Here is a 25,850-nt window from a genome sequence, read left to right on the forward strand (position 1 = left end):
GCTGTCTTAGGGTGGGGAAATTCCTTTGCTCTCACAGCCATTCAGTGATGAGGAGCCTTGCCTTTGCTCTCATTTTCACATCCTCAGAGCTTTCGTTTCTGCCTGGAAGGCAGCAGGAGGGCCTTGCTAACATGAGGGCACCTTATTACTTGGGGAAGAACCTGACTTAGCAGAAACAGCCCTGGAGTAGATCTTAGATTCCCTGAGCGCTGGGATAGCATCACTTATCATCACTCCCTTCTTTCTTATTTCTACAACAGATATTTTTTGAACATCCACAGAATGCCAGGTAGGCACAGGGTGAAGAAAACCAGTATCTTTTACTCATCTCTATGAACTTGCCCCTTACCTTCCCTACCACCCCCAGGCCTTGTACAATACCTTGCACATAGTAGGGGCTCATGTGTGAAAGAGTGAACAAATGAGTGTCCTGGAGGGGTCCTAGTTTCAGCCCCACCTTCTGTTATTGGAGTGAACTTGGTTTCCCATCTGTAACTCACAGGCATGGATCCCCTTGCCCAGCCCAGAGCTGTCTCTGTGACTGACTGAGACCGGGAATGTCAGTACACTTTGAAAGTCACTTTTCTCTATTGAAACTGAAGAGAGTTGTGTCTTTTGGTCAGGAATGGAGAGTAGACTTGCTCCAGGCACTAACAAGCTGTCATCAGCAGTGGCTTCTGGGAGGAGCAGGTTGAGGAAGATTCTGAGGCTGAGTCTGGGGCGGTGATTGGTCAGCACTGTCTGGTCTGAGAATCAGCAGTGGGAGAGACGCTTGTCTTCCCCTGTGCAGGGCGCAGCCCCTGCAGAGTCTCCTTTGTCCCTACTCTGGTGACTTTGATTTAGCACAAGGCGGAACTCTTGCTCCAGCATGACACCTGGCTCCTGGCAGCCTCAGGAAGCCAGGGTACAGAGCTTCATCTGCTCTTCTGCAGAGTGCTGGAGAAAATGAAGCCTGACTGCTGGAGGCCAGAACATGCTTAGCTGTTCCCTCCCTGTTCTGGGTAGAGGCTTGGGTTCCCTCTGCCCTGAGGAAGACCTGTGGGATTCCACTGAGGATTCCAATAACTGCTCTCAGTGCTGGAGAGGGTCTGTGGCTGTCCCTTCAGTCAGATGGGCTGTGTTCTGAAGCTTTCTTCATAAATCCGTTGCTTGTTTGGAGTTCAGTGTTTTGTGGAAACAACAGTCATAATAAATGGTTGATATTTATTAAGCCCTTGTCAATTGCTAGCCACTTTGCTAAAGCCACTTGGTGAATTCTCCCCTAATTCTTCCAATAGCCCTCTGAGGTGAACTCAACGATGTTCCATTTTATTTATTTTATTTTATTTTTTTGAGACAGAGTATCGCTCTGTCACCCAGGCTGGAGTGTAGTGGCGTGATCTTAGCTCACTGCAACCTCTGCCTCCCAGGTTCAAGTGATTCTCCTGCCTCAGCTTCTCGAGTAGCAAGAATTACAGGCATGTGCCACCACGCCCAGCTGGTTTTTGTATTTTTAGCAGAGACCTGGTTTCACCATGTTGGCCAGGCTGGTCTCGAACCCCTGACCTCAGGTGATCCGCCCACCTCGGCCTTTCAAAGTGGTGGGATTATAGGCATGAGCCATCACATCCAGCCTATTTAATTTTTAAATTTTTCTTAGAGACACAGCCTCGCTCTATCACCGAGGCTGGAATGCAGTGGCACAGTTACAGCCCACTGCAACCTTGAACTCCTAAACTCGAATCTTCCTGCCTTAGCCTCCCAAGTAGCTAGAATTACAGGTTCATGCCACATCCAGCTAATTTTTTGGTGGGGAGAGGCAGAGTTTTGCTCTTGTCACCCAGGCTGGAATGCAATGGCATGATCTCGGCTCACTGGAACCTACACCTTCTGGGTTCAAGTGATTTTCCTGCCTCAGCCTCCCAAGTAGCTGGGATTACAGGTACACACCACCACGGCTGGCTAATTTTTGTATTTTTAGTAGAAATGGGGTTTCAGCATGTTGGCCAGGCTGGTCTCAAACTCCGACCTCAGTCAGGTGATCCACCCACCTTGGCGTGAGCCACTGCGCCCTGCCAACATCCAGCTAATTTTTAAAAAATATTATTTTTATAGAGATGGGATCTCACACTGTGTTGCCCAGGCTGGTCTGAAACTCCTGGCCTCAAGCAATCCTGTTTCAGCCTCCCAACATGCTGGGATTACAGGTGTGAGCCACTGTGCTTGGCCTTCCATTTTATTTATTTAGCAGATAAAGGCACAGAGCAGTTGTGCCTTTCAAGTCACAGAGAAGTGACTTGACCCACCTTACTCAGTTAATAAGTGATTGGGCTGATATTTATGCCTACATGTCTATCTGGCTCCAAAGCCTCTGTCCAAGTCAGGAAGGCAACAGAGAGCAGGGAGCCAAGAGCTGGGCCTCTGGGGCCTGTGGGACAGGATTAGGGGCTTGGTTTGGAGGAGCATCATCAGCTTTGGAGAGAGCTGCTGGGGGTTCTGTATCTTGGAGTGTCATGGCATGAACACTTGGTCAGGAGCAATGCCAGTGGCTCCTGGGAGTCTAGCATTGTGCTCAGGGCTGTGGAAGCATCTCATTCAGCCCTCACAATCCTATGAGGGTGTGACTTAACCCATCTTCATTTTACAGATAAAGAAACTGAGGTGGCCAGGCACGGTGGCTCACGCCTGCAATCCCAGCACTTTGGGAGGCTGAGGTGGGCAGATCACTTGAGGTCAGGGGTTCAGGTCCAGCTTGCCAACATGGTGAAACCCTATCTCTACTAAAAATACAAAAATTAGCTGGTGTGGCAGTGCACACCTGTAGTCCCAACTACTTGGGAGGCTGAGGCATGAGAATCGCTTGAACCTGGGAGACAGAGGTTGCAGTGAGCGAAGATCATGCCACTGCACTCCAGCCTGGGTGACAGAACAAGACTCTGTCTCAAAAAATGAATAAAGAAGCTGGGCGTGGTGGCTCACGCCTATAATCCAAGCACTTTGGAGGCCAAGGCGGGCAGATCACCTGAGGTCAGGAGTTCAAGACCAGCTTGACCAACATGGTGAAACCCCGTCTTAAAAAAAAAAAAAAAAGAATAAAGAAAAAAAACTGAGATTCAGAGAGGTGAAGGAACTCCCTTAAGTAGCAAGTAGGCAGAATTCCAACCAGGATTTAAACCCAGTGTCCTAACTCCAGAGCCCATGCCTTGCTGCCCCTCATGAAAACAGCTGCTAGTGGCTGAGCATGGTGGCTCATGATCACACCTGTGAATAGCTATTGCACTGCAGGGTGGAGAACAAAGCAAGACCCTGTCTATAAAAAAAATTCTTAAATGATTTTTTTTTTTTTTTTATTTTGTCCAGGTACAGCAGCTCATGCCTGTAATTCCAACACTTTGGAAGGCTGAGGCGGGCGGATCACTTGAGGTCAGGAGTTTGAGATCAGCCTGGCCAACATGCTGAAACCCCTTCTCTACTAAAATACAAAAACTAGCCAGGCATGGTAGTGCACACCTGTAATCCCAGCTACTCAGGAGGCTGAGGCAGAGAATTGCTTGAACCCGGGAGGCAGAGATTGTAGTGAGCTGAGATCTTGCCACTGCACTCCAGCCTAGGCGACAGAGTGAGACTCCATGTCAAAAAAAAGAGAGACAGGGTCCCTCTTTATCACCCAGGCAAGTCTCAAACTCTTGGCTTCAAGCAATCTTCCTTTCTCAGACTCCCAAAGTGCTGGGATTACAGGCATGAGCCACCATGCTTGGCCCTGTGAGCCAGTAATAATATCTCACACTTCCTAAGCATTTGCTCTGTGCCATTTCACATATATGGATTCATTTAATCCTCACAACAACCCTATGAAGGTGGGTTACTATTGTTCCTATTTCACTGATTAGGGAAACTGAGGCACAAAGCACTTATATGATTTTTTAGCAAGTGGCATCATCAGGAGAAACCCAGCTGGGAAGAAGTGGAGCTAGGGTTCGTTAACTATTCTACCTGTTTACATATGAGAAAACTGAGGCTCAGAGAAGTTCATTTTAGTTCAGCTTTACATACAACCAGTCAATGACAAAACCAGGTTTCAGAGTGTGGCCATTGGCCTCTAAATCCCCCACCCTTTCTCATGCTGCCCATTTTAGGGAAGAAATGCTCAGATGCTTAGTTCCATTTTAAACATGCTGTAGTCAAGGTGGTGATGAAACAGCTTAACAAAGGTTTACTTGGTAGTTGAAAATGTAACACTGGAGTGTGTTTGCCTCACTGATATATGCCAATTGCCTAGAATCGTGCTTGGCACATTGGTAGGCACTCAGTAAATAATCATTGGAGGCGAGTGGCCAAACTGGAGACATTATCTGGTGAATCAATGCAATGAAAGCAATAGCAGGGTGCATGGTGGAGGGCTGGAGTTACAGGCTGCCCCAGGAGACTCTCAGACTTTCTTCTGGAAGGAGCCACTGTTCAGGTCCTCTGTGCCCTGGAGTACCAAGATGCTTAATGGGTAGAGTTTTGAGCTTTGCATATTACACACCTGGGTTAGAGTCCTGCTCTGCCCATATACCAGGGCAGGACCTAAATAAGTTACTTAAATCTTTATTTTCTTTCTTTCTTTCTTTCTTTTTTTTGAGATGGAGTTTAGCTCTTGTTGTCCAGGCTGGAGTGCAGTGGCACGACCTCAGCTCACCGCAACCTCTGCCTCCCAGGTTCAAGCGATTCTTCTGCCTCAGCCTCCCAAGTAGCTGGGATTACAGGCATGTGCAACCATATACCCTGCTAATTTTGTAATTTTAGTAGAGACGGGGTTTCTCCATGTTGGTCAGACTGGTCTCAGGTGATCTGCCTGCCTCAGCCTTCCTAAGTGCTGGGATTACAGGTGATCTGCCCACCTTGGCCTTCCTAAGTGCTGGAGTGCTGGGGTTACAGACGTGAGCCACAATGCCCAGCGTTTTTTTTTTTTTTCAAGACAGAGTTTCGCTCTTGTCACCCAGGCTGGAGTGCAGTGGCAACTATCTCGGCTCATTGAAACCTCCACCTCCTGGGTTCAAGCAATTCTCCTGCCTCAGCCTCCCAAGTAGCTGGGATTACAGGCACCCTCTGCCATACCCAGCTAATTTTTGTAATTTTAATAGAGACAGGGCTTTATGGCCAGGCTGGTCTCTAACTCCTGACCTCAGGTAATCCACCCACCTTGGCCTCCCAAAGTGCTGGGATTACAGGCATGAGCCACCACATCCGGCCTCTTTTTTCCTCTCTCTTATTTTTTATGGAAGTATGATGGGCTTACCAAAAGTATACAAGTTGTGGATCTGTGCGGTGGCTCATGCCTGTAATACCAGCATTTTGGGAGGCCGAGGTGGGCAGATGACTTCAGGTCAGGAGTTCGAGACCAGCCTGGCCAATGTGGTAAAACCCCATCTCTACCAAAAATACAAAAATTAGCTGGGTGTAGTGGTACATGCCTGTAATCCCAGCTACTTGGGAGGCTGAAGCAGGAGAATTGCTTGAACCTGGGGGGCAGAAGTTGCAGTGAGCCAAGATCATGCCACTGCACTCCAGCCTGGGCTACGGAGCAAGACTCCATCTCAAAAAAAAGGTACAGAAGTTGGCCTAATCCCAGCACTTTGGGAGGCCAAGGTGGGCAGATCACCTGAGGTCGGGAGTTCAAGACCAGCCTGACCAACATGGAGAAACCCCATCTCTACTAAAAAAAAAATACAAAATTAACCGAGTGTGGTGGCACATTCCTGTAATCCAGCTACTTGGGAGGCTGAGGCAGGAGAATAGCTTGAACCCAGGAGGTGGAGGTTTTGGTGAGCCAAGATGGTGCCGTTGCACTCCAGACTGGGCAACAAAAGTGAAACTCCATCTCAAAGAAAAAAAAAAAAAGGCCGGGTGTGGTGGCTCATGCCTGTAATCCCAGCACTTTGGGAGGCTGAGGCAGGTGGATCACGAGGTCAAGAGATTGAGACCATCCTGGCCAACATGGTGAAACCCCATCTCTACTAAAAAATACAAAAATTAGCTGGGCGTGGTGGCTCGTGCCTGTAGTCCCAGCTACTCAGGAGGCTGAGGCAGGAGAATTGCTTGAACCCAGGAGGTGGAGGTTGCAGTGAGCCAAATCTGTGTCACTGCACTCCAGCCTGGCGCCTGGTGACAGAGCGAGACTCTGTCTCAAAAAAAAAAAAAAATCATGCCCCCTTCCAATCACAATCCTAATTTCTAACACCATGGATTGCTTTTGCCTATTTTTGGACATTTTGTGTTGTAGGTATGGTTTCCTTACTTTGCACAATGTTTTTTTGTTTTGTTTGTTTTGAGACGGAGTCTCGCTCTGTCGCCCAGACTGAAGTGCAATGGCACAATCTGGACTCACTGCAGCCTCCACCTCCTACATTCAAGCGATTCTCCTGCCTCAGCCTCCTGGGTTGCTCGGATTACAGGTATGGGCCATCATGCCTGGCTAATTTTTGTATTTTTAGTAGAGATGGGGTTTCACCATGTTGGCCAGGCTGTTCTTGAACTCTTGACCTCAAGTGATCTGCCCCACCTTGGCCTCCCAAAGTCCTGGGACTACAGGCATAAGCCACTATGCCTGGCCAGACAATCTTTATGAGAGTCATTCATATTATTGTGTGTAGTTAACAATAGTTCGATTCTCACTGCTATGTAGAATTCCACTGTGTAAATATACTAACTTTTTTTTTTGAGACGGAGTTTTGCTCTTGTTGCCCAGGGTAGAGTGCAATGGCGTGATCTCAGTTCACTGAGATTCATGCAATTCAGGCAATTGCTTGGGTTCAAGCAATTCTCCTGCCCCAGCCTCCTGAGTAGTTGGATTACAGGCATGTGCCACCACTCCCGACTTATTTTGTATTTATAGTAGAGACAAGTTGGTCAGACTGGTCTCAAGCTCCCGACCTTAGGTGATCCACCCGCCTCAGCTTCCCAAAGTGCTGGGATTACAGGCATGAGCCACTGCACCCAGCCGTGAATTTTTTAAAAAATCCATTCTCCCCAGAACTGGAAGTATAATAAAAAAATTAAAAAAAATACGTGTTCAGACTGTATGCAGTTCCATGGCAAAAAAATAAAAATAAAAAAATTAAATCCACTCTATTATTGGGACATTTGGGTAGTTCCAGAATTTGGCTATTATGAGAATTCTTGCTGTGAACATCCTTGTACACGTGTTTCAGTGCACATTATCTCGTGCACGTTGCTCTTGGGTAGATGCCTGAGAGCGGGTTTTCTGGGCATGCATATGTTCAGCTTGGGTCGCTATTGCCAAACAGTTGTCCAAAGTGGTCATACGAGATTTCTAGTTGCTCTACTTTTTTGCCAACACTTGGAATGTTTTATTTTTTTCATTTAGCCATTCTAGTACATGTGTCATAGTAGCATATTGTGGTTTTAATTTGCATTTCCTGGCTGACTAATATAAACACCTTTTCATGTGTTTATTGGCTTTTTGGACAGGCCCTTTTATGAGATGCCTACTTGGGTCTTTTGTCCCATATTTGTATTGAGTTGTCTGACTTTCCTACTGACTTACAGGATTTCTTTACATGTTTTTTTTTTTTTTTTTTTTTTTTTTTTTTTTTTTTTTTTTACGTGGAGTCTTGCTCTGTCGCCCAGGCTGGAATGCAGTGCCGTGATCTTGTCTCACTGCAACCTCTGCCTCCCTGGTTCCAGCGACTCTCCTGTCTCAGTCTCCTGAGTAGAGATTACAGGCATGCGCTACCGCACCTGGCTAATTTTTGTATTTTTAGTGGAGATGGGATTTCACCATGTTGGCCAGGCTGGTCTTGAACCCCTGACCTCAGGTGATCCACCTGTCTCAGCCTCCCAAAGTGCTGGGATTACAGATGTGAGCCACTGAGCCCAGTCCTTTACATATTCTTGATACAAATCCTCTGTCTTTGCTTACAAAATGTTTACAAGTTGTAACATACTGTGATTATCCCCTCCTCCTCTACAGGTTACTTTTTCTTTTTCTTTCTTTCTTTTTTTTTTTTGTTTTGAGACAGTCTCTCTCTGTCACCCAGGCTGGAATGCAGTGGCATGATCTCAGCTCACTGTAACCTCCACCTCCTGGGTTCAAGTGATTCTCATGCCTCAGCCTCTTGAGTAGCTGGGATTGCAGGCGCCTGCCACCATGCCCAGCTAATTTTTGTATTTTTATTAGAGGCAGGGTTTTACCATGTTGGCCAGGCTTGTTTCGAACTCCTGACCTCAGGTGATCCACCTGCCTTGGCCTCCCAAATTACTGGGATTACAGGCTTGAGCCACTGCCCCTGGGCTCATTCTTTTTTTTTTAATCATCCAGCCTACAATGTCAAACTCTTCATTGCTTTCTTTTCTTTCTTTTTTTTTTAATGAGATCGAGTTTCAATCTTGTTGCCTAGGCTGGAGTACAATGTTGGGATCACGGTTCACTACAAACTCTGCCTCCTGAGTTCAAGTGATTCTCCTGCCTCAGCCTCCCGAATAGCTGGGATTACAGTCATGCACCACCATGCCCAGCTAACTTTGTGTATTTAGTAAAGATGGGGTTTCTCCATGTTGGTCAGGCTGGGCTCGAACTCCCGACCTCAGGTGATCTGCTCTTCTTATCCTCCCAAAGTGCTGGGATTACAGGTGTGAGCCACTGCACCTGGCCTAATGACTATCTTTAAATGAAAAAAAAGAAATTAATTTCGATATAACGCAGTTTATCAAATTGCTCTTTTATTATTAGGCTCTTTGTGTCTTTTGTTTGTTTGAGACAGAGTCTTCTTCTGTTGCAAAAGCTAGAGTGCAGTGGCACAGTCATAGCTCACTGCAGCCCCAAACTCCTGGGCTCAAGCAATCCTCCTGCCTCAGCCTACTGAATAGCTGGGACCAGAGGCATGAGCCACCATGCCCAGCCATCTCCATATGAATTTTGGATTGAGTTTGTCAGTTTTCACAAAAACAACCTACTGGATTTAGGGGGAATAAATCCTTTCATAATATCGAGTCTTCCAATCCATGAATATGCTATATCTCTGTATTTTTTTCCTCTTAAATTTCTTATTATGAAAATTTCAAACATACAGAAAAGCAGGAAGGATTATAGTACAATTAATTCCTGTACATACACCATCTAGATTGAATAGTTGTTGATAGTATGATATTATATATATACATATACACACACATATATATGCAAAATAAGACACACTATGTGTGTATATGTATATATTATATATATTAATATACACACACATATACACACCTATACACACCTATACACCCACACACATATATATACACACACATATTTTTTGTTCTTAAACTATTTCATAGTAAATTATAGATATCATGGATACTTTACCCATAAATATTCCAACATGTATCTTAAAAATCTAAGGATAGTCTCCTACATAATCACAATTCCATTATCATACCTAAGAAAATTAATTGTTGTCACCACTGGAAATGGCTCCTGACCCCACAGCAGCCTGCAGTGGTGGTTTTATCCTCTCCCTGCTCTCCAGAGGCTGTGCAGTTCTGATGGGCAACAGTTTTGTTTGTTTTAGTGAGAGGGTCTCACATTGGAGTGCAGTGGACCAATCCTGGCTCGTTGCAGCCTGGAACTCCTGAGCCCAATGATCCTCCCACCTCAGCCTCCTTAGTAGCTGGGACTATAGGCACACACCACCACACCCAGCTAATTTTTTTTTTTTTTTTTTTTAATAGAGATGGGGTCTTGCTATTTGCCCAGGCTAGTCTCAAACTCCTGGGCTCAAGCAATCCTCATCCTCCGGTCTTGGCCTCCCAAGGTGCTGGGATTATAGGCATGAGCCACTGTATTCAGCCTGTTTCCTAATTTTTGATCTATAGTCAGATTTCCACAGTTGCCTCCAGATGTCTTTTGTTGCTGTGTTTTATTTTGTTTTTCAAAATAAGAGGTATTGCATTTGTTTATGTCTCTTAAATCTCTAAGTCTCTTTTAATTTAGAATCATCTCCTCTGTCTCTCTTTTTTTTTTTTCTTTTTATTTTTTAAGACGAGGTTTCACCATGTTGGTCAGGCTGGTCTTGAACTCCCGACCTCAGGTCATCCGCCCGCCTTGGCCTCCAAAGTGCTTGGATTACAGACGTGAGCCACCACGCCCAGCCTTTTTTTTTTTTTTTAAAGACATGGTCTGGCTTTGTTGCCCAGGCTGGAGTGCAGTGGCATGATCTTGACTCACTGCAGCCTTGACCCCTTGGGCTGAAGTGATCTTCCCACCTCAGCCTCCGAAAGTGCTGGGATTACAGGCTGAGCTGCTGCACCCAACCTCCTCTCTCTTTTCATAAATGACATTGACTTTTGTTAGAGATCAGGCCAGCAGTCTTGCAGATGTCTCATGTTCTAGATCTGACTTTTTCCTCATTGTGTTACTTACTTTGTTCCTCCGTCTCCTGAACCTCCTGTAAACTGGGACCTAGGTCCAGGATTGATGAGCTGCAGATAAAACTCACTGGCCGGGTGTGGTGCCTCACTCCTATTATCCTGGCACTTTGAGAGGCTGAGGCAGGTGGATCACCTGAGGTCAGGAGTTCAAGACTAGCCTAGCCAAAATGGTGAAACCCTGTCTCTACTAAAAATACAAAAATTAGCTGGGTGTGGTGGCACACACCTGTAATCCCAGCTACTCAAGAGGCTAAGGCAAGAGAATCACTTGAACCTGGGAGGTGGAGGTTTCAATGAGCTGAGATTGTGCCATTGTACTCCAGCCTGGGCAACAGAGTGAGACATCTGTCTTAAAAAAAAAAAAAAAAGCTCATAAGCCTTCTGGGAGTCTCCTTCTCTGATAGCCCTTCTTAGAGTGGGTAAGGCTGGCAGGTGTATGAACAAGTGTGTAGTTTTAGCACAGTGCCTGGTACAGAGGCAGTCTCAGCACATGGTGGCTGCTTCTAATATTTGTCCCTGCCTTAGGCCAGACATTTTATTTCAGTGTTTGTTCCTGGGAACCTGTTACCCTGAGGCTTCTCCTGGACTGGCCAGGCAGCCGTAGTTTTCCCCTGCTGGGGATCCGGGCCCTGGCCTGCCTTTGGCATTCCCCATCTTTCTCTCCTCCTGCCCTCAGACAACACAGGCAGTTCTACATACCGGCCGCCCCCTCGGACCCGGGAGGTGATCATCAACGGGCAGATGGTGAAGCTGAAGTACTGCTTCACCTGCAAGATGTTCCGGCCACCGCGGACCTCACACTGCAGTGTTTGCGACAACTGTGTGGGTGAGTAGGAGGCAGCAGGGAGGGGCGCGGGGATTCCTAAGAGAGACTGAGTCCTGGGTATGGGAGTGGTCACGCATGGGGATGGGGTAGGCAGTGTCTGAAATACCCAAGGCTGGGCAGGAGGTCTGGTTCTCCCAGATTTGCCCTGACTGAGGAGGGCCCAGGGGAGGGGCCCTCAGTGTAACCAGGGGTGTTTTGGCTTCAGCTCAGGATTAGTGAATTCCTTCCCCCAGCTCTGAAGTGTTGGGTAGACAGAGAGGCCTTGAACCTTTCTCCCAAGCTTCAGCCTGGTCCTCAGGAGGTCCAAGCTCCCAGGAAACAGACAGGAACAATAACATTACAGATGTGTTTGGGCCAGAAAGAATGATTTACTGTCCAGTGGCCGAGGCCCAGCTGTCCTGAGAGACTTTGATCTGATTCCCAGTGTTGGGAGGGTCAAGCATCTGGGAACAGAGCTGGTGAGGTGCAGAGGATGTCACCACTGGAAATGGCTCCTGACCCCACAGCTGCCTGCAGTGGTGGTTTTATCCTCTCCCTGCTCTCCAGAGGCTGTGCAGTTCTGATGGGCACCATGGGTGGTCCCCTGGGAGGGTGTCGTAAGGGAAATACTGCATGAGAGGGCCCAGGTGAGCTGAACCACAGTGACTGTGCACAGTTCCCAGGGCAGTGAGCTCATCATGCCAGCTCAGTACTCCCTGAGCAAGAGAACAGCAGGGAACACCCCATGACGGCATGCAGCGAAGGGGGTGATTCAGTTGGCATCATTCATCCCTGAGGAGCTACCCCGCCCATCCCTTGCAAAAGGCGCTAGCCTTGGCATGAGGCCTGCAATGGGCTTGTGACCCACATTGCCACAAGGACTTTCTCTACCAGTCAGGGTGTGCCTCCACCCGCAGGGACAGTCTGCAGGTGAGCTCAGCCCTTTGACCTGGCCTGATGTGCTGGCTGTCTGTGAACTACATTGCAGCCCAGCCCCTCCCTGGGCCACTAGTCCTAGAGCAGGGGACAGGGGTCGTTGGCTGTTAGCATGTGGCTGGGATGGCAGGCCAGGTGACACTTTTGTGAGTCTTTGTGCCGGCAATGCTCTGGATCCTGGGGAGTCAGCAAGGTGTGAGGCCAGCACAGCCCCCTCGCCTATGGAGCTTACAGTCAAGTAGGGCTGATTGGCCAATCTGGTAATTATAAATAAGCATAGAAACACATGTGGACAAAGTGCTACAAAAGAGAAGTAATGGGGCAGATAACAGGGGCTCCCTACCTAGTCTGGGATTGGAAGAGACTTTCTTAAGGAGTGGCTTTGCAGCTGAGACATGAAGCAGGAGTTACAGGTAACCAGGTAAAGAGATAGGAGAGAGTGTGTCAGGCAGTGGGAACCAGAAGCAGGTGTGTCCGAGGCCTGGGAGCCAGCTGGCTGCGAGAGTGAAAGGGTAGGAAAGCCCAGCCAACCATGGGTGAGGCCGCCGAATGCCCCACACTAACCCGTTGCCCCTTGCCCTCGTCCAGAACGATTTGACCATCACTGCCCCTGGGTAGGCAACTGTGTGGGGAGACGGAACTATCGATTCTTCTACGCGTTTATTCTCTCCCTCTCGTTCCTGACGGCCTTCATCTTTGCCTGCGTGGTCACCCACCTGACGTTGCGTGAGTTGCGGGTGAGGGCAGCGGGGAGTGGGAGGGGCCAGCGAGCAAGCTCAAGGGTCAGCAAGCTTCAGTGGTCACTGTTCCTCTGATCTGGTCCTCTCCTGTTTCTTCCTCCCAGGCTCTCAGGGAAGCAACTTCCTCTCCACTCTGAAGGAGACACCAGCAAGATATCCTTTGTCAGCTAGAGGACACGCCAGTGGAAACTGAGGTCCCTTCACTGGGTGGATCCCATGCCTCATCCTCTAATCAGAGGGGAACAGGATACAGCTCACATTTGTCCTCTAGAACCCAATGTACCAGCCCTCTGTTGCTACCCAGGCAAAAGCTGATCCTAAATGGGGCATTGTGGGGCTGGAGAGGGATCCCCATCTTCAGGGGCTTGGAAGAGAATGTGTCTCTTAAGATGCCAAGCTCCCTGGACCGTGTCATGCCTGAGGCTCTTTGTGATTAGAACCCTCAGTTTTCTCTGCGGTCCATCACCCTGACCTTGTCTGGCTCTTGAGTGGGGTGCTGACCCTTCATGGGCCCCAGGAGGTAATCCTGCTAGAAAGTGGGGACTTGGCCACAGGAAGGTTCCAGAACTTCTCAGCTCTCTGGGGAAACAGCTCCATGGAAGGATGGGTGAGGCAGGCCAGGCGTGGCTGGGAGGCTCCCCGCCCTCCACCTGTGTGGGTCCTTAACTGCCCCCACCGTGCTGGAGTTGGTGATCTGCTTCTTCTCCATCTGGTCCATTCTGGGCCTCTCAGGGTTTCACACGTACCTCGTCGCCTCCAACCTGACTACTAATGAAGATGTGAGTAAACCTGGAGCCACCCCTCATTCTCGGGCAGCGCCCTCAGGAGGAGGCAGGGCTGAGGGAGCCCGGGCAGCTGAGTGCAGTCCTGACTCACGGACTGCTGGGGAAAATGTCTGTTAAGCAGCCACACACCTCCCAGTCCTCTCAGCTGGGCCCTGCTGGGTCCGATGCAGGCTTCTGAGACCTCTGCCTGCTTCAGTCTCTGGATTCAGGCTCCCGAGGCCCCGGGTTGCTTTTCTCCACAGCCCGTAGGAGGCAGTACTCACACCACAACATGCATGTTTGGCTGGCACATGACCACTTAAAAAATTCTTTCCGTTCCTGTCATCTCTTTGGGTCCTTTTGTCAAGCCTGAGGCAGAAAGAACAGGGATGCTTTTTTCCCATTTGATGACTGAGAGACATGTCCCATGTCTGGGAGGTCACACAGCTGGGAGGGGTCAGAGCCAAGGTTGGTGCCCAGTCACAGGTACGCTCTCCCTCTTCCACACTGCCTCTGGCAGCAGCAAAGCTGTGACTGTTCTGTGGGTGTCACTGGCCTGTCTTGGCTGCCCCTCTCAATATGCACGCCTGGGAGAGACAGGGTACAGGCCAGTGGGGTTCCCTTGGCCCTCCCTACCTGCCACCCTGCAGACTGCCACCGACAAGCATTGTTTGATGTGCCCAGCCCTGGCCAGACCTGACCTCCCCTTCTCATTCTCCAAACACTAAAAAAACAAATGAGAGCATCTGTGTCAGGGCCCACTATCTGGTACTTATCAGCAGCCCATCATCCAACAGAAAATACATTCCCTGACCTCATCCTCTCATTCAGGGAAACATAACTTAACACACATGGCAGGGCATTGTGTGCTAGGTGATGGTGAGAGCAGAAATGACATCAACCAGCATCTCCCGCAGTAACTTCTTGGGTGCCAGTTCTGCAGCACATTACCAGAGGTTAAAGAGAAAGGAGTGTGTGGCCAAATAGGTGTAGAAAACTCTGGGTTAAAGTCAAGCAGTAATTCTTCATTGCTAAACTCCCCAGTGCCTTCAATAGCTGGCTTCACAGAGCTAGAGAATCTGGCAGGAATGAATCTAATGTCCCAGCAATGGCATCTGAGAATTAGTATTATTTTCCCTATTTTCCACATGAGGACTCAGGCTCAGAGAAGTGGTGATCTGTCCAGGTTATGCAGCCAGTGAGTAGCAGGGCCGGGGCTCAAGGCAGGTCAGCCCTCACCTTGCGCCCCTGCACTATCCTCCTTCAGAAGCGGCTGCCCAGAGAAGGGAGGAGTCATCCAGAACGTTTCCTCTGGATGCTTCTCGCGGGCTCTGCTCTGTCATCTCCTCTTTGGAGCCTCCTAATCTCTGCCAGGGGTTCCCCCACATCCTCATTGAACAGCCCATATGAAAGACATGTCCCCTTCTCTAACCAGAATTGGTTTCAAAATTGGCCAGCTGTCCCCAGCCTCTAGACCTCCCTCCTAGAAAAGTGAAGCAAAAGGAGGTACTTGACCCAGGCCTCCTTCCTGCTTGCAGATCAAAGGCTCGTGGTCCAGCAAGAGGGGCGGTGAGGCCTCTGTCAACCCCTACAGCCATAAAAGTATTATCACCAACTGCTGCGCTGTGCTCTGTGGCCCCCTACCTCCCAGGTAAGAGAGTGGGACACAGAAGAGGGGTCACAGGGCCAGGCCTGGCCAGTGGGGGGTGGCCCTTGAGCCCACACCTCTCAAAGTGTTCCTGGATATCAGCCGACCTCCCCCCACACCCCAGATGCCCTCCGTCCACCACCCCCTGCTGAATGCATGAGGGCATTTGTCACATGAAGGAATTCCATGGAGAATTGTTATTAATCACCTGCTCAGTGTAGAAAAAATTAAGTACAAAATGTAAAACAGAAGAGCATTGGATAGGACATGTAATCCTGCTCCCTGGAGTTTAACCACCATGACTGCTTCGGCCACGCTTGAGTAACATTGCCCTTCCCGTTGCCCATTGCCTGACTGGGTGGTGACTCCATCCTTTCCTGGCAGTAGGAACCCTGGGGACTCAGCCCTGCTGGATGCTCCCTGTTCATCCTGACACCAGGGGGCACCAGAGCTCCAGAATGGGGATTAAATTGCTGTGGGCACTGCCAGGACAAGTCATCCCCACACAGTCATGTCCCCCCACCCCACCCAGTGTCCTTGTCACCCAGCCTGCCTAGAAGGGAAAGGAACATAGGAATCTCATAGCCACCAAATACCTATTCATCCTTGCTTTCTCCCTCACCTGCAGCCTGGCTTCTTGGCAGCCAAACAGACAGGTGGGCCAGTTGGAATTAATAGTGAATAAATTCTGTGGCCAAAAGCCAGGTGGCCAGAGGGCAGAGAGAGGCCTGCCAGAGGTAAGGGTCTTGGGCCTCCAGATGGGGAGCAGCTCTTTTTTCCTCAGCCTTTCTCAGCCTGGGCCTTTGCTTGGCTGAGAGATAGACTCTGCCGTCCAGCCGCTGGCCTGGAGCCTCGGTGTTGGGCAGGGCCCTCACGTGTCCCCCTTGTGTTTTGGAAGCCTGATTGACCGGAGGGGATTTGTGCAGTCCGACACCGTGTTGCCCTCACCCAGCAGAAGCGATGAGCCAGCCTGCAGAGCCAAGCCTGACGCCAGCATGGTAGGAGGCCACCCCTGACCGCAGCTCAGTACTTGCCACCTGCTGGCCTGTCTGCCCCTCCGCACTCAGCTGCCGGGACCCTCCCTGTTCCATCCAAGGGAAGCAGAACTGCCAAAGACTCAAGTCTTTTCATATTTATTTCCCACCCCGCGTGGCTTTCCCCGAACTGTTCCGTGGCTGTGCCCTCTGCTCCCCAAACCCAGGTTCCCACAGCCTTGGGCCCTAGGTCCCCCAAGCTGATCAGTGCCAGAAGAGGCCAAAGCCTCTGGAGGCCACCCAGGGAACCACACCAAGTCCTTGCCTGTGCCAGGCGAGCCCTGTGTGAGTGAGGCTGTGAACTGAGCGTGAGGCTTCCCAGGTGGGAGAACTGCTTGGGCCTTGCTTAGTCAGGGTCCTCAGGGTGAAGCGGGACTGATGAGTGGTCAGCTCTGGACAGTGGGCTGTGGAGAGGAAGCCTCCGTGCGTTGCTTGGTCTGTGGGCTCCTCCCTTCTCTTGGTGATGATACTTGTTCTTTCTTCTGCGGGAGTTTTTGGTGATTCTGGGGTTTTTTTCCCCCCCTTTTTTTATGGAGTTGGCCAATAGGATAGAGCTGGGGTTCCAGTAGAGAAGACAGGGTTGGTGGTGGGTGGGGGCAGTCTGTATCAGATGAAGGTGAATGGGCCAGCCAGGCACCCTCAGCCTCAGCTCCTGTGCAGTTCCTGGTCAGCACCATGGAAGTGGGAGCCTGATCCTTCCCCTGCCCTCGAAGAGCCCTTTAAGGGATCCCAGCCTGCCCCCCCACCTCTCACCCAAGCCAGGTCGGGGGATGGCTGGGTTATGCTCATGCTGGCAATACTTGAAACGGGTTTATTAATGCTGGGTATTTTGTACAATTTTATAGACCTCTTTTCTACATAGTCTTTTTTAAATGGAAGAAGAAAAAGCCACATTACTGTCTGTGTAGTGCCACGTGAAGGGTTATCAGAAGGCTAGTTGGTTTTAATAAGTTTATTCCAAGAGACCTTCTGGCTGGAATGAGTGAGAGCGTGTGTGCATGTGTGTGTGTGTTCATGTGTGCCCTGTATGAATGTGGCTGGCTCCCACATCCCCTGGGCTGCCCCCTGCCCCATCCCCTTTGAATGTCAGAAGCAGCTTGAGCCAGGAGGACGGGGGCACATGAGAGAACCCTGGGCTCCCACTGGGGCTCAGCCCAGCCTCCTATCTTTCCTTCCTCTTTGGACTTCAGACAGCCAGTGTCTGGAGACTCTGCCATTCTACCCCCAGCCCTGCCTCCCAGCCCCCAGGTGAGGCTTCCAGCTGGGACCTGCCCAGACTGGCTGAGCCTGGGCGTGGTGGGTGGAGTGATGGCTCTCCGGAGTGGCTGCCATTCTACATCCCCTCCTCTGAGCTCTGAGTATGGGACTCAGTGCCAGGGGCTGGAAGACAAGGTGTTTCTGCCAAGCGGGGACCTCCAATCAGAGAGAAGGAAGGAGGGTACAGGGTGAGCCAGGAGGAAGTGAAGTTTGGCCTAAGTCTGGGCCAGAAACTCAGAGGATGTTTCTCCTCCACTGGGAGCTGTAATTTCTTATCAAAATAGATATTGTCCCACTATCCCCCTCCTTGGCCCTTCAAGTGGGCTGAAGCTCTTGGAAAATGACATAGAAAGTCCCCAGATCTTGCCCTTCTCACTCCAGAGGCTAGTGGTCACAGACAGCTGGGAATGGCAGCCACAGAGGGTCCCCTCTGGGAGAAACAGCTTCGCCCCAGCCTCAGGGCGCTGGGCCATCACTGCAGTGGCCCTGGGAGGTGAGGAAGAAGTGGCTAGAGGAGGGGCTCCTACGTGCTTTTTATTTAAGCCAGTGTTCTCTGTTCTTGCTTGTAATAAAACTTCCGTTTATAAGAGTTGATTTGCTTTGGTTGGTTTTTGTTTGCTTTTCCTTTGCTGAGGCCCCAGCTGACAGCCCTCTGTTCTTTCAGACAAATTTGGATCTTTCCTGGGGAGACAGTGAGAAGGCAGGCAGCCCAGTGATGTGGCTGCATTTTCCCTCACCTGGCTGGAGCTCTGTCCACTGGAGGCAGAGCAGAGAGGGCTGTGGCTGAGCCCCCATGATCACGTGAAAAGAGGCCATCCTGTTCCCTCTTCCTCCCCTCCACTTTCCCCTGCCTCAGGGGCTTGGAGACTCCCAAATTCTTCTTCCCTACTGCCTTTCCGCTCTGATCCCCAGTGAGTGCTTAGCTAAGAAAACACTGGAGATGGTAGATTCCAGTGTGAGAGCCGGAGCTTCCCTGGCACCACCTCCCACCTGGGCAGCAGGGCCCAGCCAGACAACTCATAACACTGGCCCACCTCTCTGGTATCTCCCTCAGGAGGACACCTGTCAGGATTTTGCCATCTCCTGCACAGCCTGAGGGAGCTAACAGGCCTCTTTGCAGAGGGTTAGCTGGTAAGACTGTTTCTCCCCTGTCGGCCAGCACTGCCCGCTCCCCTCACACACCATCTCATCCTCATTGCATGCCTCGCCAACCCCATGGAGCCCATCCATCTGTCTGGTGTGTGGTGTGGTGTGTGTGCTGGCGCTGGTAGGGTCCCAGGGATCTCCCCTGAGCAGAAGGATTGGGATGTGGGGCAAGGCTAAGAGCCCAGCCCCGTTGTGGACTAAGGAAGTAGCTTTGCGCAGAGCAGACCTCCACCTGGAAGAGGAGATGGAGGGTGGCGAACCTGCCTGGAGGTGCTTGGTCTGGGCTGCTGGGTCCTGGTGTGCAGGGGCCCCCATCACTAACACTCCTGTGTCCTGGCTTTCTGTCCCGCTGCGCTTTCTCTCACCTGCCCGTTTTCTCTCCTGCTTCGTTGGCTGCTGCCCAAGCCTTGGCCCTTCTCTGGGGGAGAGGCAGGTGCTGTGGTAGCACCTGTCCCCACCACCAGGGCCCTTTCAGGCCACCTCCCTCCTCCTAATCCCGCTAACCCTCTCTCTTCTCCTTCTTTGCTGTCCTGCCGGGGATCTCCAGTGTGTGCGGGGGCTTAAGGACCTCCTGAGGACCGCTGCTCTCTGCCTCTCCAGGAGTGGCCTGGGGGGAGCCAGGCATCCGGCACCTCCACCTGCCTAACCTGTGGCCGGTCTGCCACCATCTGTGCCTACAGGGTCTGCCCCCCTGCCTGCCCGGCGTGTGTGCTCTCTAGGGCCCCCCATAGGGGACAGGGGCTGGCCTCTTTGCCCCACCCTCACTCCATGCCAGCCAGAGTGTAGAAAGCCATAATGCAGCCATCAGCACAATAATGTGACTCTATGCTGAGACGCTCCCTCTCTCCACTGACTTTACCTTCCCTGGATTTGTGAGGTGTCAAGACTCTAGGAATCTTGCCTTACAGCCTGCCCCTCCATCCCCCTAGATCAGACTAGCCATAGTCAAGCCCAGCAGGTTTCCTCTGGAGCCAGCTGGGGTGTTGATGGTGGATGACGCTGCTGAACGAGTTTGGTGACTGTTCTAAGCACAACTGGCTCGACACTGTTCCCACGGCCTGTCCACCTCCCCCACAACCCTCCACCGGAGTAGGTAGGATGCAGGGAGAGTGCTTGCATCCTTTGCTGTAGGCACTGAGGGCTGAGCTAGCTGTGCACAGCCCCATGCTCTTCAAGGGAACTAAAGAAAGAAAACAGCTGGCCAAGGAAAATCAGCTGAGCCCCGGGCTGCGGGCTGCTTGTCTGCTCTCCTGTACCTTTTTTTAACCAAAATAAAGATTCCCCTCTTCTTGCCATACCCTTGGCTGTCTGGTGCCACCTTTACTTTGGGGCCCGGGGATGGGACCTGCAGCAGGCGTGCGAAACATCTGGCTTCCCCTCACTCCCAGCTTTGTTCCAGCTGGCCAGTGCTGCTCTAGAGATTTAAAAGCACAATGAAGGCAGAAAGGACACAGGAAAAGTGGCTGACATCCTTTTCGCTCTGCCCCTCCAGAACTTCTGGTCTCAATTCCAGAGACCGCCCAGGCCTGGCTGACCTCTGGATTCTGAAAGGTCCCAGCCCAGGCTGAGACAGAGGGTTTAACTCGTTTGGGACTGCCATAGCCATGAACCGAACCAGCCCAGGGTACCAATCTCATGAACCTTCACTCTCCCCAGCTGCTGCCTCACATCAAGACACACACATGTGCATACACTGTACTATGGGCTAAAAAATAGTTACCACTCCCATTCAGCAAGGACTTGCTGAGCCCCAAGTCCATTTTCTCGTCTGAACCTTTGAAGAAGATGATGTCAGCCTTTTTACAGATGAAGGAACTGAGACTCAGGGAAGAAACAGGAGCTGCCCGAGGTCACCTAGCTGGCAAAGCAGCAAATCCAGGGTCGGAACCTGATCTCTGCCCCGAGCTCTCACCCGTCTGCACTACCCAAGAAATGAATATAGCGGTGGGAGGATGAGATCTTGGATAAACCCTAAAATTAGAGAATGTCATAGCCAGTAGAGGGCTTAGAGTTGATCTGGGCCAGCCTCCTTGTTTTACTGATGGGGAAATTGAAGCCCAGAGGCAGGAAGGGACCTGCCCAAGGCCTTATAACAGAGTTGGGATGCAGTCCCACACCTGACCTCATTCCATTCTCTCTCCATAAATTCCACACTGTCTCCTAGACTGGACGGGTTTAGGAGATGTGGGATACTCTGAACAGCAGTGCCTTGAGGAGAAAAAGACTCAGAACCACTGAATCACTCAAAAGTAATGTAGGCTACTCTGGGGACACTGCCTGTGGGGTCACCCTGCTCCACAAGGAGCAACTTAAAAAATAAAAATCATTTAATATCCCTTTCCAAAGGTAACTAGTAGAGTGAGCTCTTGGCTAGGTAACTGGACTCTTGTTCACAACTCTCCAGTGGAAAAAGGTGCTAGTGCTTCCTCTGGCCACCTGTTTAATTTGATCTTTCCAAGATGGAAACGTTTCTTAGGAAGTTCTTTCTAGAGTCTACCTGGAGTCCCTCCCACTGCTATCAGGGCCCTGTCTTCTGTCCCCAGTGGCGGTAGATAGCAAGTGCTTGCTGCCTTCTTCATCACAACTGCTCAAAGCCTATTGCCAGCTAAGAAGGATTGGTTGACAATAGGAAATCTCAGATCTGAGATGCTCTGCTGACCCATTCTGGTAGGATGGATGCTCGCTCTTCAGGAGGGTGAGGAAGTAGCAGGCGGGATGAGGAAAGCCCCTTTGGGCTGCAGCCCCAGCTCCTGTCCTGCTGACTCAGACAACTGACTGTGGAGCTCTGTGCCCTGCCAGGGCCTGCTGCCTCCTGCCTGTCTGAGCTCCTGAACTTGGGAAATGGAGGCCCGGAGGCAAAGGGAGGTACCTGAGACAGGAACTGAGTCAGGATCAACAGGCCAGAGCGGGCAGGAGGTGTCAGGCAGCCTGGCTCCCAGATGCACCCCTGAGCTCCAGCAGGGGAGGAGTAGGAATGATGGGGCTTCCTTGCCCTTGCTCATGGCTATGCTGGGGGCGTGAACCACTACCAGGTCCCCTGGCTTAAGTGGCAGGAAGCAAATGCTCCCTCCCTGGATTCCGAAGCGCCAAAGTTTCTGGACCTGCCAGGCCCTGCCTTCCACGTTCCCAGTGTTCTGGGATTTCCAGCTTTTCCCCAGGACTTGGGGAAGCCCTGGCTGGATGACTAGCACAAAGGAAGGCCCCTGAGGTTCCAGGGCCTGCTAAGGTCACAGGAATGTCCCAGATCAAGCTTGTCCAATCCACAGCCCATAGGCTGCATGCGGCTTTGAATGCAGCCCAACACAAATTAGTAAACTTTTTTAAAACATGAGATTTTTTTTTTGCAATATATACATTTTTTTTTTTTTTTGAGACAGAGTTTCGCTCTCGTTACCCAGGCTGGAGCGCAATGGCACGATCTCGGCTCACCGCAACCTCCGCCTCCTGGGTTCAGGCAATTCTCCTGCCTCAGCCTCCTGAGTAGCTGGGATTACAGGCGCACGCCACCATGCCCAGCTAATTTTTTGTATTTTTAGTAGAGACAGGGTTTCACCATGTTGACCAGGATGGTCTCGATCTCTTGACCTCGTGATCCACCCGCCTCAGCCTCCCAAAGTGCTGGGATTACAGGCGTGAGCCACCGCGCCCGGCCAATATATACATTTTTTTTAGCTCATCAGCTATACACAGTGTTAGTGTATTTTATGTGTGGCCCAAGACAATTTTTCCGATGTGGCCCAGGGAAGCCAAAAGATTGGACACCGCTGTTCTAGATGGTGAGGAAGGAGGCAGTGCTGAGCACATCTGACCATCCATCTGGAGAAAGAAGGCTATAGGCAAACTGCCTCCCCTCCTCTGTAGACACCCAGCTGGGAAGGTCTGGCCTTTGGCTAAGTCCTGGCTTAGGGTACTTCCTCATTTCACAGAACCTAGCTCTGTGTTAGTGCTTTGTGAGTACATGTTTATCATAATAAAGTTGACAAGATTTTTTCACATGATTATAATCGTTGCCATCTGGCCAGGCGCGGTGGCTCATATCTGTAATTCCAGCACTTTGGGAGGCTGAGTCGGGTGGATCACTTGAACTCAGGAGTTCGAGACCAGTCTGGGCAACATGGTGAAACCCTGTGTCTGCTTAAAAAAAAAAAAAATACAAAATTAGCTGGGTGTGGTGCACACCTATAATCCCAGCTACTCGGGAGGCTGAGGCAGGAAAATTGCTTCAACTCGGGAGGTGGAGGTTGCAGTGACCCAAGATCGTGCCACTGCTCTCCAGTCTGGGTGACAAGAGTGAAACTCTGTATCAAAAAAAAAAAAAAAAAAAAAAAGTTGCCATCCATTCTACTGTGCTTTCCATTAACTTGTGTAATTCTCACAAGTCCCATTTTATACATCCAGGAACTGAGGCTCACAGAGCTTAAATCATTTGACCAAGGCCACAAACAGCTAAGAATACATTTAGGTAGTCTGATTCCATAGATACTAGGCTATTCTGTATCTCATAGAAAAATAATACATATTCACTATTTATAAATTGGAGAGAATAAGAAAATCAAAAGGGCCAGGTGTAGTGACTCACACCTGTAATCCCAGCACTTTGGGAAGCCAAGGAGGGAAGATTGCTCTAACCCAGGAGTTTGAGACTGGCCTGGGCAACATGGTGAGACCCTGTCTCTACAAAAAGTACAGAAGTTAGCTGGGCATGGTGGTGAGCACCTGTAGTCCCAGGTACTTAGGAGGCTGAGGCAGGAGGATCACCTGAGCCCATGGAGGTTGAGACTGCAGTGAGCTATGATCATACAAAAAAAAAAAAAAGAAAGAGAAGAAAAGAAAATAGAAAAGAAAGAAAATCAAAGGGAAGCAAAATCACCGTCTCACTACCTAAGGATTCCCTCTATAAGTTGGTATTTTAGTTAGTTCCCATCGTTTTCTGCGTCAGTTCTCCGATTTCAGCAAAATCTTTGGGATGTCAAACCTAAAATCCCCTTTACTTCCTTAGAAACCCTGTGGCATTAGCCCAGACATGTCCCTACTCCTCCTTGTGGCAAAGAGAAGGATCTCATCTTTGGTCCTCAGAGTTCTGGCCTAAGCCTCCCTCCAGGAGGGAACATGAGTGTTCAGGCACTCAGGGTACCTGGGGGAGACACAGGCCTGTGAAATTATCCTGGCTCAACTATTAGGCTGGCAGAATCCCAGCGAACGGAGCCCTACCCCTGGGCCCTATCTAAGCTTTGGCTAGGGGTGGGGCAGATAAGCAGGAATCCATCCCTGTAGGCTCAATGCCAACACCCTTAAGTGAAACTCATGATGAAACTTGAGGCCAGGGCCCCAGCAAGCAGGGAAAGAAGGTTGGCAACAGAGGTCTCCATCTCTGAGAACTCTGCCAGCGGTCAGAGGTGGGGCTATGGTCAAAAGGAAGGGACAGGATGGACACAGAGGCTCATGCCCATAATCTCAGCACTTTGGGAGGCTGAGGCAGGAGGATCGCTTGAACCCAGGAGTTCAAGACCTGCCTGGGCAATGTAGTGAGATCCTGTCTCTATTAAAAAAAAAAAAAAAAAGCCCAGGTGCAGTGGCTCATGCCTGTAAGCCCAGCACTTTGGGAGGCTGAGGCAGGCAGATTGCCTGAGGTCAGAAGTTCGTGACCAGTCTGGCCAACCTGGCGGAACCCTGTCTTTACTAAAAATACAAAAAATTGGCTGGGCATGGTGGTGTGTGCCTGTAATCCCAGCTCCTCAGGAGGCTAGGGCAGAAGAATTGCTTGAACTGGGAGGGGTGGAGGTTGCAGGGAGCCAAGATTTTGCCACTGCACTTCAGCCTGGGCGACAGAGCGAGACTCCATCTCAAAAAAAAAAAAAAAAGAAGGAACAGGGAAACTTCTGAGACAGGCTAGGGGAGGCATCACGTAGCTGGGATTGCTGCCCCATAAAACAGAACGATATGTGTCACTGCCACCTACCTTCCTCAGTCCTCTCTCTCCCCAGGTTGCTAGCGTCCCCCCTGGGGGATCAAACTGGACTGCTTCCCGGCCTCAAACAAGAGGGCAGTCTGAGTCAGGCAGGAAAGTGGGACAGCTGAGGAGCTGGACCCCACCCTCTGTGAGCCCCGCTGGTACCTGATGGCATATGGCTTGGAGAGGGCAGGTGACCTGGCATGGAGGGCCAGAGGGTAAGTCCTCAAACAAGTGGCAACAGGCCACCAACTTGAAAGGGAAAATTGTGTAGTGATGGGAAATGTGTCCAACAAACCTACTGGGTGACTAATTACAAAGGCTGGGCTGGAGCGTCAGAGGCTGCTTGTTAAACACTTTATTAAGTGGCACTCCGAAAGCTGTCACCTGTGCATTCTGGGAGCTCAGAGGGGACATTGAGGGGAGTGAAGCCTGGGGGATGGAACGGTCTTCAGGTAGACTGAGGAAGCAGCCTGGATCTCATTTCCAAACACAGCCTGGAGCTCATAGGTCAGAGGCCTCATGGGAGAAAAGCTAAAGGAGGTAGGGTGCGGAAAAGAATTTCAGGGAATTGGTGGCAATGTGACTTTGAGCAAATCTCACCCCTCTCTGAAACTTAGTGTACCCATCTCTATGGTCCTGTGTATGTCACAGAGACATGGTGGGGATTAAAAGTTGATCATGAATATGAAAGTGCTTGAGAAATTGTATAGCCCTACCTATACATGAATTATTCTCCCCTGAACCAAGGTGGGGAAGTTACCTGGCTGGATTAGGAACCCCATCCTCCTGAAGCTTTATGAGCTCTGTCGAGGCTGAAGCAGCCAGGGGCTAAAGCTGTTCTTAGCCCCTGGAAGGGCACTGTGAAGGAGGATCTGATTTGAGAAGCCAGGCAGCTTCCTCATGTGGGCAGCCATGTAATGCCAGCCCTGAACAAGAGGGGGCAGCATGAAGCCCAGAAAGGCACCTGTGCAGGTGGGGCCCACGCCCAGATTTCTCCTGCTGACTGTCCTGATGACTCACTCCCACATCCCAGCCCTTTTACCTTTCATGCAGAGCCGGAAAGGGTGTGGGGAGGAGAGGAGAGGGAGGCAGGTCTTGGGCTCTGGTCCTGCCCCCTGCTCCTCCCCACCCTTCTCAGGGCCTGGCCACCCAGCCAAAAGGCAGGCCGAGAG

At 50.6% G+C, this 25,850-nt stretch overlaps 1 protein-coding gene across 2 annotated transcripts in view; it reads left to right on the top strand.

The window, feature by feature from the left end:
• The window catches only part of ZDHHC18 (zinc finger DHHC-type palmitoyltransferase 18), a 52,726-nt gene extending 34,104 nt beyond the window's left edge, over positions 1–18,622 (top strand). Inside the window, exons 3-9 of one of the 2 annotated variants that reach the window (XM_064363522.1) lie at positions 11,072–11,221; positions 12,725–12,862; positions 12,981–13,029; positions 13,553–13,655; positions 15,179–15,291; positions 16,187–16,286; positions 18,244–18,622. In XM_064363522.1, coding sequence (XP_064219592.1) covers positions 11,072–11,221; positions 12,725–12,862; positions 12,981–13,029; positions 13,553–13,655; positions 15,179–15,291; positions 16,187–16,286; positions 18,244–18,366 — 776 coding nt within the window. In that variant the 3' untranslated portion in view covers positions 18,367–18,622. Of the gene's footprint in view, positions 1–11,071; positions 11,222–12,724; positions 12,863–12,980; positions 13,030–13,552; positions 13,656–15,178; positions 15,292–16,186; positions 18,174–18,243 lie in introns of those variants that run through there. The other variant, XM_064363521.1, reaches the window with a different exon arrangement.
• Positions 18,623–25,850: the final 7,228 nt, after the last annotated feature.

The sequence above is a fragment of the Aotus nancymaae genome, unplaced genomic scaffold, assembly GCF_030222135.1.
Source record: "Aotus nancymaae isolate 86718 unplaced genomic scaffold, 86718_ANA_hifiasm-v0.15.2.pri h1tg000053l, whole genome shotgun sequence".
NCBI lineage: Eukaryota > Metazoa > Chordata > Mammalia > Primates > Aotidae > Aotus > Aotus nancymaae.